Here is a 19,496-nt window from a genome sequence, read left to right on the forward strand (position 1 = left end):
TTTGTTTTTGGTGCCATGAGCACGACTGAGTGTTTCCTACACGTATTATCTATGCTGGGGGACAGCCCAGCCTGAGCAAAAACGCTTGAGGGAACGAGGGGGTTCAGACCCTGAGGGCAAGTGCAAACGCCAGCAGCAAGCTCGAGGTGGCTATGATGGACCAGCTCCTGCTCTTTGAGTAAAAAGCTGCTTTTATAACACTTCAAGGTGATGCAGGTGTGATACACTGTAAGAAAACACAATTCTACATGCTGTTCCTAGGGAAAGATAAACATTGCTTCACACATGCCTAAACTATGCAGAAGTGCAAGAACAACACAGTCATCAAGGCATCATTAATAGAACAGAAACCCTGCTATCCTTGTAGTGGTTTTTCATGGCAGAGCACGGTGTTTGCCGTGGGAAAGGCCTGGTTACCAGCCCCAGAGGCTGAAGCCCTCCCCTTTCCATGTGTCACCGTGGGGCACTGCAGGCTGAGGCACCAGGAGACGGGAGCCTGGGTCTCTGCTCTTAAAATTCCAATGGAAAATTGACGACTGAAGGCAGGCAATTAAATTATTAAAGAAACTGAAGGATATGTATTTTATATATTATGTAATGAAGATAAAGACAGATTGCTAGCATTTAATTTTGGTACCATCCAGGGAATAGCTGGGCAGGGAGCAATGTGAACATGGCCAGTGTTGCAGAGCTACTGGCAGGAAACAGTGGGAAAGGCTGATTTCTGCAGAGGGGAAAGGAACAATGTACCGGCAATAGGAAATGCCAGGGATAAACTTCTGGATGTGGGAAGTGGTTAATACTGGTGTTTGGTTCTGGTATGGCTCTTTCCACCGCATATTTCAAAGAGCTTTATACTGGAGTATAAGGCCAAATGTGAACATGGCTCAGTGCAGAGCTGTGCGCTGAATGCATTTGCTGGCGTACCAGCAATGCCTAGCCCCTCTCATTTGCAGCTCTGGGAGGGTTCATTACATCCCCCTTCCCTCTCAGCAGGGCTCGTTATCCTCGTCTGTGCTGTGCTGCACCCTGTAGACAAACCCTAAATGTCACTATCTCCGTTTTGTGCATAGGGACGCACAGGGAGATGAAGCAACCACTCACGAGGGTACAGAGTCGAGGAGAGACCCCAGATCTCGCAAGTGCCACAACTAATGAACGTCTCTGCTTGAAAGAGCTGCCTTGTGCTGTTAGGATCACCCTCCTCTGGCAGCTCCTCTGGAAAATGAGGGGTAATCTCAGAGCCCAGCGTGCACCCCTGCAGCTCACGCGTCCCTTAGTCCCATCAGGCTGCTGTTAAATGCTGGAAGGGATAATAAAAGATGGCTACAGCACACCTTTTTTTCCTTTAAAAAATGTGCTAGGAAATGGCTTGCCCACATGGTGAGAGTGGTCCAGCTGCAGGGTCGAGAAGTCTCCAAAGCCTCAGTCCGCTCCTCACTGCCACCACGGTGAGGCACAGCCCAGGAGAGCCTCCTGTGTCAATCAAAACACGCCAGCTGGGGATGGGAGAGGAGCAAAGCCTGGTGCCACCACAGCAGCATGCTAGATGCCGTACTGTCTGGGGCCAGGGTACAACAAGGGATGCCCCTTCTAAGGTCTGCCTGCAGCTGCCTGCCAGGGCCCATGCCTGCACCCCATCTGCTCTGGGGCCAAGAGAGGAGTAGTCCTGCGCCCAGTATCCCAGCCAGGACTGCTAGCCAGAAGTTGCTGTAATTTTCAAGTCTTTGACCTAATGAGAACATCTTTTGGGTGTGATCACAGTAGTTTCTTAAAGCATTTGAAACTTCTGGCAAGCTCCCACGTTAGCCACCGGTCCTTCCTCTAGCTTCTTTCCAGTGCCAGGACCATCGGGAAAAAGTATTCAAAATCACACAAGTCCTACTGAAAAGCCCCATTTTTCAAGAGCAGCTTAGAGGCCAAGCTGTTACGTCAGCTGGGTGTTTTGGAAACCTTCAGGCTATCCTGCTTTCCATGGCATGAAACACTGCAGTGCAATTGTGTCTAAACAACTATTTTCAAGAAACAAAATGGTGATGATTCCACCTGACACTCTTTTCAGCACTTCTGTGAGAAGGGGAAACTGAGCCAAGAAAGCATCTGAGAAGTCAAGCGATGCACCATTGCAAATCTCCAGGAATAGAGCAACGCTAAGGGGCTGGCTTCTGGTAAAATGTGTGTTTCTGCCACGCTATTATTCCTCCCAAATCAGTTTTTACTAAGTGTCCCGCATATGCCCTTTGCTCCAGCAACAGGATATCCTTCATTTGTCTGCACAAAGTGCAGATGAGCACTTCTTCATGTTGTTTTCCAAGTCGGCTGATGGGAGGGTCAGCAGGGGCCGAAGCAGCTGCACCAAGTAAAGGAAAGGTAACCATGGCAACCCAAGTTATCTGCATCCTCCATGTATTTCCTTCTCCCCACCCTACAACATATCTTTCCCACCCAAACCTCAAGCCAATAGAGCCAGTGACCAGCTGGCAGGATGGGGACTGCAGCAGGGTCTTCTGCACCCAGAGTGTCTTGCCGTGTTTCAGGGCTCACTGCTGCAGGCTGAGGTCATCAAAAAGAGACCAAAAGCATAGAGAGGGGTAACTTGCAAAAGGCAGAGCTCTCCGCTACTGTAGATGGGGCACTGGATATGTTGCCTTTGCTCCAGAGTTGCAGATTCATTGATGCTGCTCCTGGTTTTGGCTCTGAGCTGTAACCCTTCCACAGCAGCAACAGCTTCTCCATCTGCACCCCACATCAAACCCAGCTACAGTTTTGGCCGGACTTTCCTGGGACTTGATAAATGCAACGCCTGCATTGGGACATCCATTTGCAAGAAATTCTTTAAAGAAGAAATAAGGTCAGAAACTCAGCACAGTTATTTTTAAAGCATTCTGTATAGTAACTTGAAAGTTGCCTGTTAGTATTTCCAAGTATTTTAATGAATGACAATGCAAAGAGTAACTTAGCACCTGGTTGCCATTACAGTGCCTAGTGTTTTAATTAATGTCTATAAGTTGCTGCTTTGTCTCCTCTCTTTTAAAGCCACACAAACATGATCAGACTTCAGCCCTGAATTATAATTTGAAAGCAGGAGTAAAAGGCACTGCGTAGAGAGTGGCTCCGAAACAATTCAAGGTAGTGGTGAGGGAAGGGAAGAGGGAAGGAAGAAATCAGCTTGTTTAGACGTACTGGAAATATTTTATTATGAGCAGCTGAGTAAAGGCAAAGGAGATTTAGCTTTGTATGCTCCCCACGGACTGTGTTAACTACAAACATATAAACATGGTATATAATTTTGTACCAGGTGCAACAACACAAATGTGCGGAATTTCACGTGCGTATTAACTAAGATCAAAGTGATCTAAACCTGCCTGAGGCATGAAGACTTTTGCACATTAGGTTACCTACACACTCGAAAATAGATGGGGCTAAATTATTAATACACTTTTGGGAGGTTTCTGTGAGAACTTGAAGGCAGAGGCAGAAATTCCATCTGCCTCGAAGTCGATGAGACATATGCTGTCCAAGTGGTCGTCAGACTGATCCAATCAGTTTTAGGCTCAAAATCAGAGCGTATCTGACGACAGCAGGGAAAATGTTGCCAGTGTTTTTGAGGAGAAAGTTAAAGGCAGTGCTTGGCAGAGGAAGGGTTTATTGGGTCTGATATGATTTATAGAGCCATATGCACTTTCTTTTATAGATATAAAAGCCTGGGGGAGAAGAAATGATTATAGTAAAATTGTATTTTTAATGCTGTAATGTAAGTAGTATAATATTGGACAAATCACCGTTTTTATCTTAAACTATCCTATAAAATGTAGCATAGTAAAACCATAATGGTTTGTCTGGGATGGACTTGTAATACCGAACAACCATCCTTCCCTTTCTGCCTCTGGAAGAAGGCAGCTTGTGGCTTTGCTAAGCCAGGGGACCCCTTGCCATGGCACACCAGGGGTCCCAGCCCTCAGCACTTTGCCCTCTTGGCTTTCTGTCTCCCCCAGCTTGTCCTGAAGGTGATGCCAGAGCACGCAGTAAGGTGCAGAGGCATGAAGAAGGGCCAGGTCAGCAGTGCTGGGTTTCTCCCAGCCCAGCCCAGGCTCCAGTCCCAAAAAAGCAGGATGGATTTGCAATCAGTGTGTTCAGCTGGCTGACACAGGCTGCTGTGGGTCTGCAGGGGCTCGGGGTGCGTTTGGGGTACGAGCTGCCCTACCTTTTATTCTCTGCAGCAGGGTGGCATGGGAGCTGGCTCCTACCCCGTGCCACAACCTGCTGCGGCTCCTTTGCCACTCGCCTGTGCAGGGTGTTCAGGTACCTGCTGCTGGGTACAAAGCAGTTTCTGCGTGTGCAGCTTGTCGCAGGTGTGCTGTTTTGATTAACCCGCTTAGCCTCTGGGGAGGTTGAGGCTATGCAGCTTCCTTCAGCCCCACTAAAAATGGCAGTAGCCTCCAGAAGCAAGTGAATGCCTCTGGCTGACCGGTGGCCAGCTGCGTGCCACACCAGAGCACGGGAAAGAAGTGCTACGTGAGCAAAAACAGGAGCCCCCCACGTTGGCTTTCCTCCAGGGGACAGTGGGAGAGGGGTGCGGGTATGCAGAGGGTCCGAGCAGGGCCCGGGAGCGCACAGCCGCAAACGTGTGGGAGCACGATGCTTCTGCCTCAGGGAAGGTAGAGGGGCTTCCTAAACCAGACACTTTTTTTTTTTTTCTCTCCTGCAAGCCTGCAATCAGCTTCCCACAAGCAGTGCAGCACACAAATAAGTGATAACATGCAGTTCTGCTCAGCGCTTTGGAAAGGGTAACTTTCCAAATGTTCTCCTGAGCAGTCAGTCAGCTTCAGGCTTTTCTTCGCAGGGGTTAAACTGTTCTCCCACTTGATTTCTTGAACAGCTGGGATTTTTTGGCAAGTCGAAGGTTAAATGGGGGAAATTTCAGTGGCACTTATGCACTTCAATCCACCCCGGTGTACCTTTTCACATGTTCACAAAGGTGGATGGCACTTGGCCCTCTCTGTTTTAACCTTGTTAGAACATGCTTCATTAATTCTCCATCATTTCCGGGAGCTGTGACATGCATTCATAGTCAACTAACGAGAAAGAATATGTGGGTTTTGTTCCCAGAATATTTGGTGACTCATCTTGTGCTCTAATGTTCTTTACTTCCCTTATCTTTGCCCAACTTTATCCATCTGTAAATGAGAACACCAAAGCCTGCCTACCAACTGTCCTGAGAGCAGAGCGCAGAAGTTTTAGTAAAATATTAGATCTTCAAAACACTGCAAAACTGAGCTGACCAAAACTATTTGCAGACGTGTGCCAATGCCAGTGATGAGCTTTGGCCAAAAGCAATGGGAAGGAAGTCTGAAAAAGCTAGCATGCTTCAATTTGATGGGTTTGTATATGGCATTTCTTTATTTTTGGTTTTAAGCCTTAACTTACTTAATTTTTTTTTTTAAAAGTAAAACTCCAAATGCAAGCAAAATTATTTTGGCTGAAACAAAATACTTCATTTTATCCAGCAAAAAAGTTTGATTTTCTTCAATGTTTAGTTCTGGGTTGATCTAAAATCTGTAATCTGTGACTGTGTTATTCACACAGATCTTACTGAAAGTCTTAATTAAAGCACATTCAGGCCCTTAGCTAAAAGGCTTCACAGGAGAGTGAATTATTATTACAGCACAACTTGATGATGAATCTTGAAAGTATCTAGCAAGTGTGCCAGGCCAGTGCTGTGCTGCCCAGAAATGATGCCAAATACAGAACTGCTGTGGCCTGTGCTGGGTTCCCAGGCCCATGTGGCTCTCCCCTGGGACCTCTGCAGAGGAAATCGCTCCATCCGTGCTCGAATTAATGCTCAGCCCTGAATTTCACCCATCCATGCGCTGCTTGCATGCAGGAGGCGGCGCTTTCCTGGTATCTGCCTCACGTGAGCTCCCCTGAACACCCATGCTTCAGCCAAATCACAAGGCATATTTGTGCTTAACTTAAAAAAAAAAAGAAAGAAAGAAAGAAAGAGAAACCCAGCCCATAGCCATCTCTTCCCTGTACGTGCCTGGCACACTGTGCCTGCTTTGCAGATTAGGCACTGGGAGGGGTCATGATACATAACAAATCACAGTGAGGAGTAGCAATTATTCTCTGCTCTTTAGTCCTAGCTCAAAACCAACCAAAAAAACCCACCCCAAAACAAACAAGGCATTTATTTTCTTGTCAGATGCCCTAATCGTAGGGAAGCTTCAATTTCATATTGGGCAAAATGCCCAAATGACTGAAATGCCTGAACCCTTAAACCTGCTTGTGCAAGGACCCAGGCTCCTTTGCTTCTGGTCAGCCTGCGTCTCTGAGGCAAATCTTTCGAAGGAGGCACGTGGCTAGAGCTGAAAGCCAAAGCAGGGCAAGCACCAGCATTTCAGGGAGATGGGGTTTCCCCCCTGGGCACCTGTGCTTGCCCAGAAGCTGAGGTGCACAGGCTCCATGATGGGGAAGAGGAGTGAGGTGCTGCCTGCAAGAGGTGTTGTGGGGAAGAGGACAGTTGGTCTCCGATCACGGAGGGCAGCTAGCATTGCCGAGTCAGTTATTTGCCTGAAGTCAGAGGAAATTAATCCCTCCCCAGATTTCCCTGTTCCGATTTCCCCACTGGAAGTCAAAAGGAAAGATCAGATTCAGCTTTCAGATTTGTTAATGTCTTTTCATCTAACTCCAGCTAGCTGGTCCTGCAGGGAACCTCTTGCCTCTCCTGTTTCACTTCTGAGTTATCAGTTTTAATTTATGGTGAGATTAAATTAGGACATGCTTTCTTACCCACACGGGCAAGAGTAGCATTAGGAGGTTTTAGAGGCAGCAAGTGCGTGATGTTGGCCAAACCAAAGGTCAGAGTCCAGGCGCTTTCCAAGAGCAGGTTACAGACGTACTTACAAAACAGGCACCACGCTCCTCAGCTCCTGCATGTGCGATGTGTGTGTGGGCAGGGCTGAGGGGGCTGCTGAAACAAAAAAAAATTGTCACAGCCTAATTACCAGGCCCATATGCTCCCCTCCTGTGCCTGTGTAGGGGGAGCAAATCAGTGCAAGATCTCCATGGCTACAGTGGTGCCACACGCCCAGGGCACACGTCCCCCCGTGCCCCCCATCACACCCCAAACTCTGCCACTGCCCGGGGAGGTCGCTCATCCCGGCTGCTGAAATTCAGCCAGTGAAATCAGGGGGGACCTGTCGACCCCGTTACCGAGCAAGGCCACCACCTCAAAACAAAAGGTTATTTTGGTATTCCCAAAGACGTTTCTTGTCAGGAGGTTTTGTTCTACAGGGGCCCTTATAGTGTTGAGTACTCCTTTTTTGGGCCCCCTTCTCCAGCATTAAGGAAATTTAAAAACGCCAGGGATTCCCCATGAACCGAAACCCCGCAGCCCTCTCCCTTCCTTCCCTCTCTCTACGCGGCCCAGAAGACCCCGTTTGGGCACTTCGCCCCTGCCCCATGGCACTCTCCGTGACAAGGGATGGTTTAAGCGGGAAGCAAAGACGGTCCTTTTTTCCAAAGCGTGTTTCCCTCAGCCCCCTCGCCTCACCCTGACAGTCAGAAAGCCACCCGGGGCCCGGCGCGTGGCGGAGCGACCGCGCTGGCGCTTGTGTGGGGTGTCCGTGTGGCTTGTTAACCCGCTCTCCGTGGGGCTCTTGTTTTGGTTTGGCAGGTTTGACACCTGGCTTTCTTCTCATTTAAAGCTGCCCCCCAGCTACCTGCTCAGCTACTCGGGCAACTACACCGACGATGCCAAGAGCTGGCGGATGGTTGACATCACCCGGCTGACTTCCAAGTACCGCCACGACCGGGCCGACAAGCGCATCTGCACCTCCCTGCTGAAGACCAAGACCTGCAGCCTGGAGCGCGCCCTGCGCCGCACGCATCGCTTCCAGAAGTGGCTGCGGGCCAAGCGCCTCACCCCCGACCTGGTCCAGGTCCGTGCCCCGTGGCCGTCCGTGTCCCACACCAGCAGGGGTGGTGGGGGAGAGGGAGCCCCACGGGGGTGACATGTATTTTTGGGGGGGGGGAAATAGGGTCTGAGGGAGACGTGGCTGTGACTTGGTGGGTGGAGGGTGAGTTTGGGCGATGGCTGGCCCTGTCCCTTTTGCCCCAGCTGGTGGGTTCCCCCTGTCTGAGCCCACCTGCTGTGAGGGTGAGGCAAAACAAGGCCCCAAAACGAAGAAGAGCACCTGAGGCCCAGGGCCAACCTTCCTCCAGCCATAACAGCTCCACTGGGGATATTTCTGCTGGGATTTTTTCCATTATGTCTCAGCACTAATTTTTTTTTTTTTTTTTTTTTTTTTGGTCACAAAGTCATACCCGAAAGGGCAGCCTGTGCCTTGAAAGTGATTTTCTTCTGGGCTGCGACCTGGGGCAGGCTGGACCCCTCTGCTTGTGGCCAGCACAGGCGGTTGGAGACGGAACCTCGATTCCTCGTCCACCCGCCATCTATAGCAAATGACCTCAGGCGCAAAGAAGTGCGCTGCCCTTTCCGTCACAGTCCTGGGGTGTCACAGGTGAAGCCAGGACGGGCGTGCCGGGGTGGGGGGTCCCTGCCACCAGGTAGACGGGTGGCAGTGGCACAGGGAGACGGGCACACAGGCAGGGCCAGAGGGGCAGAGCGGGCAGGGTCCAGAGGAAAGCCGGCATCTGAGCGCTGCCCACGCTGAGGGACGCCACGGACAGCCGGGGATGGCCACGGGGCAGGCGAGTGTGTTTTGCAGCAGCTGGCTTGCATCTGAGACCAAAAGTCCCCTCCCCAAATGCACAGGCATTCCCCCTGCCCCATCCGAACAACAGCAAAGCATTGCGATAACCGCTGGCAATGGGCAGGGGCTAGAGTGGAGGCTGGATATACCCTAAATGAGACCCTGAGAGGGAAAGAAAGATTATTCCAGTACTTCTCCCCCTTTCAAGAAAGAAGTGGCTGTGAAAAAGGGACTTCATTTTTTTTCTTTAAAGGCAACTGCTTCCTCATGCCTGCATGTTGCCGCATCCGCTCAGCTTTGCTGAGTGCAAAAGTTACACTGCTTGAGTTTTCCACTTCTGTTACCCCGTGGAGCAGCAGGCTTGAGGAGGGAGAGTAGGAGACCCCTTCCTGCAGCAGCAGTGCCGGAGCTGCACCGAGAAGGACACCCGAATCACTGACAGTCCCACGTGGCAGGTTGCCCCAAAGCCAGCAGCCTCCTGGGGGGTGAGGTGCAGGATGACACACGCCAGCCAGAGAAACTTTTTTTGGTGCAAAGCTACACTGTACTTTGCCTAGTAACCTCGGGAGAGGCACTAGGGAGAATGGGCAGATTTACGTGGCTTCCACTCAAGAGCATCCCTCGCCTGAGCTTGTGGGCCACGGGCAGGGACAACTCCTCCCCGGGGGGGCAGGCAGCAGCTTCCCAGGTGACTGCTGGCCTCCACTGGCGTCCAAGGCAGCACTACAGGGACTGTGGGAAGGAGAGCTGGCATGGCAGGCCCTCCAGCCTTGCTGGCGTGTCCAGGGGGTTTGTACAAAACCATGCTGCCCCCACGGCAGTGCTATGTGAAAGGGAAAGAGTCGAGAGATTGAACCTTCCATTTGCTGAGCTGGTTGAAAAAGTAACCGGAGAAATGTGGCTCTGTGGTTTCTCAGATCTGCTGCAAAGTTAAATCTGTTAGCTGAGCCCAAATCCTTCTCCTTCAAAGGCTCCTGATGGGCTATACGGTTTTCCCTACCCCGTCCTCTCTGAAACTGAACTCCCGGCTGAGCTGGGTTGCACGCACACGTACACATATGCATACACAAATGCACACATATACGCATGCACACATGCACACATGCACATGGACACACATGCACACGGACACACATGCACACACATATACATGCATATATGCATGCACACACATGCATGCGCATATGCACACATACATGCATGCACACATGCATACACAGCACCACGTGGAGACTCTGGCTGGGGCATCCTGACCTTGCACCTATCCAGTTTCTCCTGGGTGCTGGAATTCCCCCATGCAGCAGTGGGAAGCTGAGCCGACCCCAGCTCCAGGGTGCCTCTGAAGCGAGCCCAGGGGCCAGCCTGGGGGGATGTGTGCAGGGACAAACTCCCTGGGACATTTCAGCAACCCCTGCGGTGTTTTAGTTGGAGAGAGCGCAGGAGGCTGCGGGGAGGCCCAGACCTTTGCACACAGGCCTCAGGATTGCTCCGCTCGTGTTTTCATGGTTCTTTGGCTCTGTAAATCAAGCAGAGAAACCTAAACTGGGATATAAATCCCTTCTAACAGCATATAGGCTTGAATACACAGAGAAGCATAGCGATCCAGAGGCCCTGGGGCCTGCCTCCCCCCGCTTCCAGATTTCAGCAGAAATCACTATTTGAGATCAGGCACGTGCTCTGTAAAATGGCTTCTGGTTTCACAGTGGTTGAATTGAAAAACAGCCTGCGGCAACAACATTTCAGTCATACGGTGTGTGTGAGTTTGGACGTGAGACCCCCCACCAGCCCCAAGTGCTGTTGTGTGGGCCACCACAGGTTACAGGGTGACACACCCCCCCCCCCCAAACCATCCAGCCCCACAGAACCGGGCATCCCCTTCCTCTCTGCCCACCCCACCTGCCCTCCTCAGAGCCAAAAGCCGCAGGAGCACCTCTGCCTGCAGCCCAGCCCGGCGCTGCTGCCCCTCTGCCGTGTTTGCTGGACAGACACATGTCGGTCACCCAGCATAAGCCATCGGAGGGGTTGTTTCTTGGGGGTACGACACGTCATTGCAAACACTTACCTGCAGCACTGCTCTTCTGGCGTTTTTTCTCCCCTCTCTCTTTTCGGAGGTGTTAACGGCACACCGTTCTTGATGCCTAATATGATGCCCACCCTGTTTCACAAAGCTGGAGTCACCCAGCAGCGTCCACACTGCCCTCCCTGCAGTTTTTCCTATATAGCAGCACCATGGAAAGCTAATGGGCTCAGGTAATTTTGTCTTATAGAGCAGAGAATTACGACAAACCATAACGTGCTTGAATCAAAATGACAGACCATGAAGTAATGTTTTTTCACTTTACACTGCCTGCCCTGCCTGACCCAGCCATCAGCTGAGCTGCCTGCCACAGTGATTATTTCACCCACCACAACGAAAATCTTTATTGGACGCAGCAAAGTCTTCCGTGTTAAAATCCAGCCTGCCTCAGAGATGAGCAGGATTTAGCTGGGGCTTAGCCTGCACGGTAGCCCCAACCACCCGCTGCTTCGCCCAGGAGCTCATCACCTCAAACTGCGCTGCGTGCTTTTCCTGTTGGAGGGTAAGAACAACAACAAAGTGGGTTAGTTTCAGCACAGATCGCCCACAGGGAAAATTTACAGCCCTGCCTACAAAGCACAGCCTGGAAAAGTCTGAAGGCAGACAAACGAAAGTAGTACCAAGGTGAAAAGCCAGCCATTTTCAGCCCCTCTCTCTAGAATGTACTGACCAGCACCTCTGCCTGCCCTTAGCAGATGTGCTGGCACCGTGGTTATTTGGCCTCTGAGTCCAGTATACACCACTTTGCTCACAGCACATGGGCAGCGGTTCACTGATCTGGCAGCTGGTCCGTCCTGGGGAAGGATGGGCATTACAGGGCTCCCAGAGCCACCTCCCAGACCTGCTGCCTCTTTGACCTGGTACCTCATCATCAGCGACATGCTTCAGTAAGCCTGCTGGGAGTGGGGATGAGCCCTGTAGCTTCATAGGGCATCCTTAGTTTTTTTCTTTTGGGGGTGAACATAACCCTTGGATTCAAACAGCCAGGTGCTTTAACACCTACATCCAGGCGTTTTCTCCTGGTGCCCACCCTAAACCTGGGCGCTTGGTGAAGCTGCACCCAGGCGGTGGTGCACGGGGCAGGAGGAGGCTGTGCTCTTGATCTGTGCCATCCCTCCTTGGGGTGGCTGAAGGGAAAGCCGAGTGAGGAGAAGTTGTCTTCCAGAGGTCGTCTTTGCGTCAGAGTGAATTCTGGGTGTGCCTGCTCTAGATATGCATACATACGCACAGATGGGAGTTTAAAATGCATTGCATACTGTGCAGTAGGGAGAAGATAATCACAGCTGAGTGCAGGTAGGCTTTGCAGGAACTAATCATTATAAGGTATAAAAATGTGGGTATTTAATCAAAGTAAATAAGAAGCTTTCCATATCAATCACAAACAATACATCAGGCTGTCTGTCAGATCTTATTCTCTGGGGTGATAAGATGCTGCAAAGGACTTAAGATATTCTCAGATAAATCAGTATCTCCAGTGTTTTGAGTATGTGTTCTTCAAATTTTTCTTCCATCGACAGTTTTTGTCTGACAGTTTTACAACGCCGGCTCCTTTTCTGCTGTAGGGATGTTTCCATCAGTCTGCTGGGAGGGGAGGCCCCACTTCACTGAAACACTCAAGCAGGTGCTGAAATTTATGCTGTTGACTAGCTCTGCCGAAATCAAAAGGCCTCACAGTCCAATTTTGGTGGGTTGGGGCTTTATTAAATCATAGGAAGCTGCAACAATGGTTGATAGAAACGTGGTGGTACTCAGCCCTGCTTCTGCGCTCCTGCACCACCACTGGTATGCCTGAAATGGTTCCTCAGAAAACGAGCATCTGTGATCATCACATGCAGTGCATGACCATATCTGTGTTAAGAGGATGAGCTCTGACCTTGGAAAAAATCCTAATTAAAACTTCCATGCATTCTCTGCCACCATGATTTCTGTTCCTACTGCATACTCTTAAGGGTCTCAGCTTTTGAGTTGCAAACTCCTGGAGGCAGCAAGGCTTTCTAACTTTGGCTGCAAATATTTGCATACACACTGAGCTGCAAGAGACTTTCTCCACCACATATCTCTTAACACAGTTCTGCTCTGTGCATTTTTTCTCACTTCTCCTCCAAAGGGAAAGTGACAGAGTCAGCTAGAACGTGCCTGCAAGTGCTGCGAGACAGAAATCCATAACCATCCCTTCACCCCCCTCCTTCTATAGTTTTAGATAATTAGTTGAAAAAATATTTCCTTGATAAGGCTACACCAGTGGAAAGGAGTCTATGAAGAATTGTAACTAGAACTGGGGAGAATTATTTTTGACAAATGTTTTATTCTCTTGGGGAAAAAGATGGTTCTTCAGCTGTTGCGAAACAATGCTCCAGTTGGGGTTGAGTTTCTCGGGTAGTTTTGACCAGCTACTGGCATTCAGGGCTTGTTTCGTGCAACCGATGGCCAAGGAGGGAGCGGCTGGGACCTCACTGAGGCCATTAGGGAGGCAGAGGAGGGGACGTGGGAGGTCCAGTCCCCCCTTTCCACCTCCGACCGTGAGAGCAGCATGCTCCTCCTTTCCTTGTTTCTTCATTTCTTTGTTGTGGCTGGGTAATTAAGTGTTTTATGCCAAATGAACAGCTCGCTCAGGAAGGGCTGAGAGAGACCTACCTCAGAGTTACCAAATGACTGGGGGAGATCCTGAGTCAAATCTTTGCTCTCAGCATGAAGAATGGCAGGGAGCAATGTGAGCTCAAGTGCCCTTTCCTCTGAAGCATGTCTCCCAGCCATCAAATTATAAAGAAAACCCAAAACAATAAATGTGGCTACTGGGATCATTTGGAAGAAAAAGGCTTATCAAAAACCTGATTCCCTTCCCCAGCAGAGGTGTGGCAGGGCAGCATTTCTGTGCCACTATGGGCAACTCTCCATACGTCCACTCTCCTTGGCTATTAAACAAGACTGAATTCAAAAAAAAGGTCTTTTTTGACTACAAAGGTATAAATTTCTATGCCATTTATCCCAGTCATAGATTGCTTATGCAATTTTACAAGCCAAACCTCCAAATCTGAAAGGTGTAATAAAGTGATTGTTGACTCCATTAGCCCAACAGTTCTTTATTTGTTGCTGGTATTTACAAAAAATTTGCACAGGCTATTCAAATTTGGTTTTGATAGTTAATGCACAAGTTTATCAGAGAGAGAGTATATCCTGTGCTTGTACCCACATACAGTGTTTATTTACACTTTTAAAGCATGTTTACTGACCTTAGCAAATAGTATTTCCAAGAAAGCTGCTCACAGGTTAAGCAAATAGCGAAGCAATCTGAAGACATTAACTAACGAGGGAAGTGACTCACCGGCTTAACGACAGAGAGGCCTCCACCAGTGAGCCAGGATGCCAGGGCTGGAAAGCCGGGTGGAAGGAGGAGGCCCACCGGCACAGAGCAATGCGGTACTGCGCAACTGGGGGGAAATGGGGTTTGCAGCCTCCGTGGCTGTGCCTCAAAGACTGTGCGCCATTTTGGAAACCCAAATTGTGAACAGGCATTTTTTGGATGGTGCGGGGGTTCTTCCTAGGAGGGGTTTGCTGTAGAGATCCCCCTGTGTGCTCGTACCCTTCAGCAGCTGTGCTGCAGGGGGTACAGTACAGAGGTGCACATACCGCTGGCATGGCCCAAGCACATCGCAACATCTCAGGCTGGAAAATAAACATCTTTGTTGTATTTTCCTCTCTCGCCAGGGCCTGTCTAGCCCAATGCTGCGCTGCCCATCCCAGCGTCTCCTGGACAGGATAGTGCGGCGCTACGCTGAGGTGCCAGACGCTGGCAGCATCTACATGGACCACCTCACCGACCGGGACAAACTGCGCCTCCTGTACACACTGTCAGTGAATTCACATCCCATCTTGTTACAGGTACGTACCACTTTGCCCCAGCTTGAAATGTCACCCCACAGCCCCTTGCAAGCAAACCCTTGCATGAGATGTGCGCCAGCCCCTAGCTGCAGAGGAGTCTCAGCCCTACCCTTTGGCAAGCTCCCTAGCCCTCATAAAGTGAGTTTCTTCTATAGAGCTGGATGGCTGAAGTCAGGCAAACTCCTGTGGTGCTCCTTGCATCAGCCTGTGAAGTTGTGTAGAGATATGGATGCCCAGACCCTTAAATCAATCACAAGCCAGCCAGGTTATTGCATTAGTGTGCTGCGAAAGCCAGGGTTTTTCACATCCCCAATACTTCACAGTGTTATGTTTGCATCACTAATATATTGCTTAAAATCACTTTAACATCACTTAAAATCAAAGCCTGTTTGTAAAAGAGAAAGAACATGCTTTAACATGGGAGGACCAAGATGCAGCATTGAGGTTGAACATGGACTTGGGGAGCACTGACTTCCCAGGTTCCATGTGCCAGCACCGTTTTATCCATTTATATGCCGCTGGTAACTAGCTCCGTAGCAGAGTGCAGTTTTGCAGAGGTATTTGGTGGAATCCCAAATACAACTGAGCTCTGAGTTTGAAGACAGAGAGCTAAAGGCCTCACGGCCCTCCTCTGGTCCCCTGCTGGCATGCCTGGCATGTGGGTCCTCTCTTTCTTTACATGTGTTTCTGAGGGAGTATCCTCACCCATCCCCACCACCACCCCTCCTTTAGTCCTCATCATTGCTGTTTCTTTCAACCTTTTGAGATTCCACGAAGAAGGGAGGCAGCGCCAGCATCTATCCCCTGCCACTGCTGCCCTCAGCAGCTCAGAGGGCTCTGTCCTGTCCCGGGGCGGGGGGAATGGCATTCAGCCACCCTGACCGTGGCTCAGTTGGGCACGAGGCTGTGGCTCTCAGCACTGTAAAGATGTGGGAATGCAGCTTAAAGAAGTGAGAAAAATACGGTGAAGAGAAATGGCTTGATTTTATGTGGGTGCCCAAAATGCCTTCACAGCAGAAGGGAGAAGCAAACTTAAACATGAAACTGGATGAGTTCATAACCCTGCCTTGGCAGGGTCTGGTGCGCTGGGGAGACAGACAAGTAATAATGTAAATGGCAGAAAGGTTTGTGCTGGCGTAGCTCAGCGGTCATGCAGTTTGGTTTCCACCTGGGATAACTGCCCTGCTAGCATGAGCTGCAGCGATGCAGGGAGCCTGGCCCAGGTGTCCCCACTGTAACACACACTCAGCACTTCTGTCCCTGAGACTGCAAAGTCTCTTATGAAACAGCCAGGCAGTTCTTACAAATTAGCGAAAACTGCTTTAGCCCCACCTCACCTTCAAGCTGTGATTTCAGCTACACAGTTCTCATGAGGGACCCATCAAAGGTTCTAGAAAGACACCTAAAATTAGCTCTTCTGTGCCTAAAATTTTCATGAATTTGAAATCTATTATTATATTGGACTTTCCAGTTAGTCCCCTTTACGGAATAGCTCTTGAAATATCAGATTCTTCTTCTTAATTAAAAAAAGGAAGAAAAAAAAAAAAAAAAGAAAAAAAAAGCAGCAAAGTTACTTCAGGACAGAGCAGAGCCTTCTCCAGCTGCTGCAGCAGGCTAGGGTGAGGAAGGGTGGCGGGATGCTTTGGAAAGCAAAACACGACACCGGCACTGCTGCTTGAAGCCGGCCATGGCATTCGAAAGTCCTCTGGGAGGGAGGTGGGTCCACGGGCAGAGCGTGGCAGCCAGCAGGGCAGGGGCAATCCCCCCTTTCCCGCTTTCCCCGGCAGATCTTCCCCGACGTGGAGGGATGGCCCTTCCCACGGTACCTGGGCTCCTGCGGGCGGCTGGTGGTCAGCGCCAGCACTCGGCCCCTGCGCGACTTCTACGGCGCGGCCCCCGAGGTGGCCGCCGACCTGGCCCTCCAGCTCCTCGCCGTCCTCCGCTCCATGGGCACCAACGACCTCAACTATTTCTTCTACTTCACCCACGTGGACGCTGGCACCTTCGGCGTGTTTAGCAACGGGCATCTGTTCATCCGGGATGCCAGCACGCTGGGGATCATCGACAAGGAGGAAGGTACTCAGCAGGCTCCGTGGCTGCGCATCTGTCGCAGGAGGGCTTAGCAAGGCAGGGGAAACAAATCTTTCACCTGCTACGCTCGGCTCTGCTGCTGATTTATTTTTTTTTTTGGATCAACTAAAGATCGCTTGCTGAATTGAATAATGAAAAGTTCAAGGAGAGATTTACGGACAGCAAAAGCATCAGCAGCTCCTGCCATCCTGGCTCTGAGTTGGGAAGGTGGCAGGCGTTTTGTTTGTAGAGTCGGTGGTTTGGTGACCGACCATGGGTGCTTACGTCCTGCCTGGTCCCCTCTGTGGCTGGCAGAAGCATTCAGTGGCCACGGTGCTCACCAGCCTCATTTGAAGTCTTCCTAAATCATCTCTTTTAAACCTTTTTCCACACCAATGTCAATATTTGCAAGTAGAAATTTCGTAACTTCCTTTGTTTTAAGTATTGGGTCAAATCAGACTCTTTTTAGGTGCATTTATCACATTAACTAATAACCATTATTATTATTATTATTATAACAACAAAATCCCCCTTTTGTCATTTTTACATAAAATCAAGGGTTACTATTCACTTTTCACAGGTTACAGTGGTCTGATCTTGGAAGTAGAGCTAGTCAAAGACTCTTCCTCCAATAATTTAACGATTTCATTTTGGATGTTCAAATTTTCAAAAGGCCTTTGCTCAGCTCTCACATTCAGCTGAGCAGATCTCAAATATTCAGAAGCAGCTGTCAGAATTTTCCACTGGGTTTCTTTTTCTTGTCCCAACAGCTATTACTGTTAACTTGACTCCAGCTAGATGAGCTGTTGTTGCAATTTAATGATTTGGGGTAACATGGAAAAATTATGGGTTTGGCTATTTGTGGTAGTTTTTGTAGGAAGTCCACATTTTAGGTTAGTACTGCAGTTCTTCTCATTTTTTCTGAATCAGTTTGACTTGACAGACTCCTCTCCAATTCTTCTGTCAGGCAGTTCTGCAGAGCTCTGTCATTCAGAAAAATATACATATTTCAGGAGTGAGAAAATTGGCCTATATACAGCTACAGCACGGAGTACTTTGTGGTGAAAGATAGCCATATCCTTAAGATAGTAAAAAACCCCATGTTAATACAGAGGTACGGACATATGTGATTATCCAAGATTTCAGTACCGTCTTTCTAACTGGTTTAATTGCCTCTAACAGGGAGCCAGCTGATTGATGGCCAACAGGAGTATAAAGATATATTTAGCTGTTTGACTGTGGACTGCCAGTCTGCATTTGTGTCCTGTAACTCCATCAGAGAGAAGCACAGCCTCGTCATGGTGTGTCAAGAGCTTTTGCCTAAGCTGCTGAAGGGCAAATTCCTGCAACCTGTGCAGGACAAAATAGACAGCTTCCTGCAGCACTGCGCCGACGGCCTCACCGATGACCAGGGTGTCAACGAGGCGGTTGCAAAGCTGGCAGAGCTCCTCAAACCTCTGCGGTCTTGCGATTCCCGTTTTGCCTACCGCTACCCTGACTGCAAATACAGTGATAAATACTGATGGCTTCGGAGGAGGAGTTCCCCGGGAAGGACTGGAGCAGCATTAGCCCCCAGCCAGCACGGGAAGCAAGAAGGAACCAGGGTAGCTGGAAAGAGATGCACCAAATCTGGGGCTTCCTCATCAAGGCGGAGGAGGAGGGAGCACAGTGCACATGGGATCTATTGTTCATCTCCCAGGGATGCATTTGTTACATGGGATGTTTAGACATGATGTAAGGCTTATGGGTTGTTAGCATTATCGTGAGTGACATGGGCTACAGGATTAATAAATCTCATTCACGTATTTTGGCCTTGGAAGAGTTTTCCATGCCATTTGTTAAAAAGAAGGCAGCATGCTCATAACTAGCTAGATAGAGGGGTTTTATTACCAAGAAAGCCTTTCTGATTGAGGTGCTATATACCTAATGTGGGATGGATGGAAGCATTTAAGACTTTCCCTGTGGGGATTTTTAATGTGCTAAAAATCGTAGATAAACTGAACCTCTGGATCAGTTCCATACCATCACCCATCACAGATCCCTTTTATAAAACATTTAAATTTTATTACTTTTATGGGACACAGAACAGAAAGACGCAATCAACAGCATTAAAAAGCTGAAAGGTCCCATGTCTCTTGAGACTTAATTTCTCTAATCCCCAAATATAATTACTTTTAGTTTTTCCTAAGCTGACGGGCGGTAATTGGAGACTAATAAAGGTTTTCATTTTAAGATCAGAAAAAAACCCAACTCTGGGATGTGATTGTCCAGCAGATACCTTCACATTTTTCTCTCTAAAGAAAACTGGATGAACAATTTGCACAAAACAATTAATATGGGAAAACTACCTTAAGAGGAGAAACAACACATGCAGAGGATGAGAGATTAGTTTACCCTGAGCCCGATGAGACATGCTGAACACTCAATCCAGTGTAAGTGCCGAGGAGGTCTAAGTTCTGACCAGCAAGAGGTACAGCCATCCTCATCCATTTGCTTTTCAAAGGAGGAATCAGTAAGCCAGCCCCCAAAGGAGTGACTCAGGCCCCTAAACTCTGGGGTGGTGGACTCTTTTTTCACAGCAGTGGCCAATCCAGGGCTGGACGCAGGTGCCTCATTTTGGGGGGGAAGGTTGCAAAAGTTGCAGAGTTCCAAAACACAACTTTCTCACCCCCAATCTGTCAGTCCCCATCCCATGTGGTCCCTGTGGGGCACCAGAGGCCCACATCAAACCTTCCCTGATGTCTCGGGGGCTGCCA

At 49.4% G+C, this 19,496-nt stretch overlaps 1 protein-coding gene across 1 annotated transcript; it reads left to right on the top strand.

Annotated features, from left to right (window-relative positions):
* The first annotated feature begins 2,468 nt into the window (after window positions 1-2,468).
* Window positions 2,469-18,545, top strand: DIPK2B (divergent protein kinase domain 2B). Its single transcript, XM_049835004.1, has 5 exons — window positions 2,469-2,851; window positions 7,676-7,940; window positions 14,497-14,670; window positions 16,458-16,746; window positions 17,923-18,545. The coding sequence occupies exons 1-5, from the start codon at window positions 2,628-2,630 to the stop codon at window positions 18,261-18,263; spliced, it is 1,293 nt and encodes a 430-aa protein (XP_049690961.1). The 5' UTR covers window positions 2,469-2,627; the 3' UTR covers window positions 18,264-18,545.
* The last annotated feature ends 951 nt before the right edge of the window (window positions 18,546-19,496 follow it).

This window comes from Accipiter gentilis, chromosome 32 (genome assembly GCF_929443795.1).
Source record: "Accipiter gentilis chromosome 32, bAccGen1.1, whole genome shotgun sequence".
Taxonomy (NCBI): Eukaryota; Metazoa; Chordata; class Aves; order Accipitriformes; family Accipitridae; genus Astur; species Astur gentilis.

Coding starts and splice junctions, on each gene's coding strand:
- DIPK2B (XM_049835004.1), top strand. CDS start 2,628: ATGGGGCACTGGATATGTTGCCTTTGCTCCAGAGTTGCAGATTCATTG. Junction 2,852..7,675: donor TTCTTTAAAGAAGAAATAAG/GTCAGAAACTCA, acceptor TTGGTTTGGCAG/GTTTGACACCTGGCTTTCTT. Junction 7,941..14,496: donor TCACCCCCGACCTGGTCCAG/GTCCGTGCCCCG, acceptor CTCTCTCGCCAG/GGCCTGTCTAGCCCAATGCT.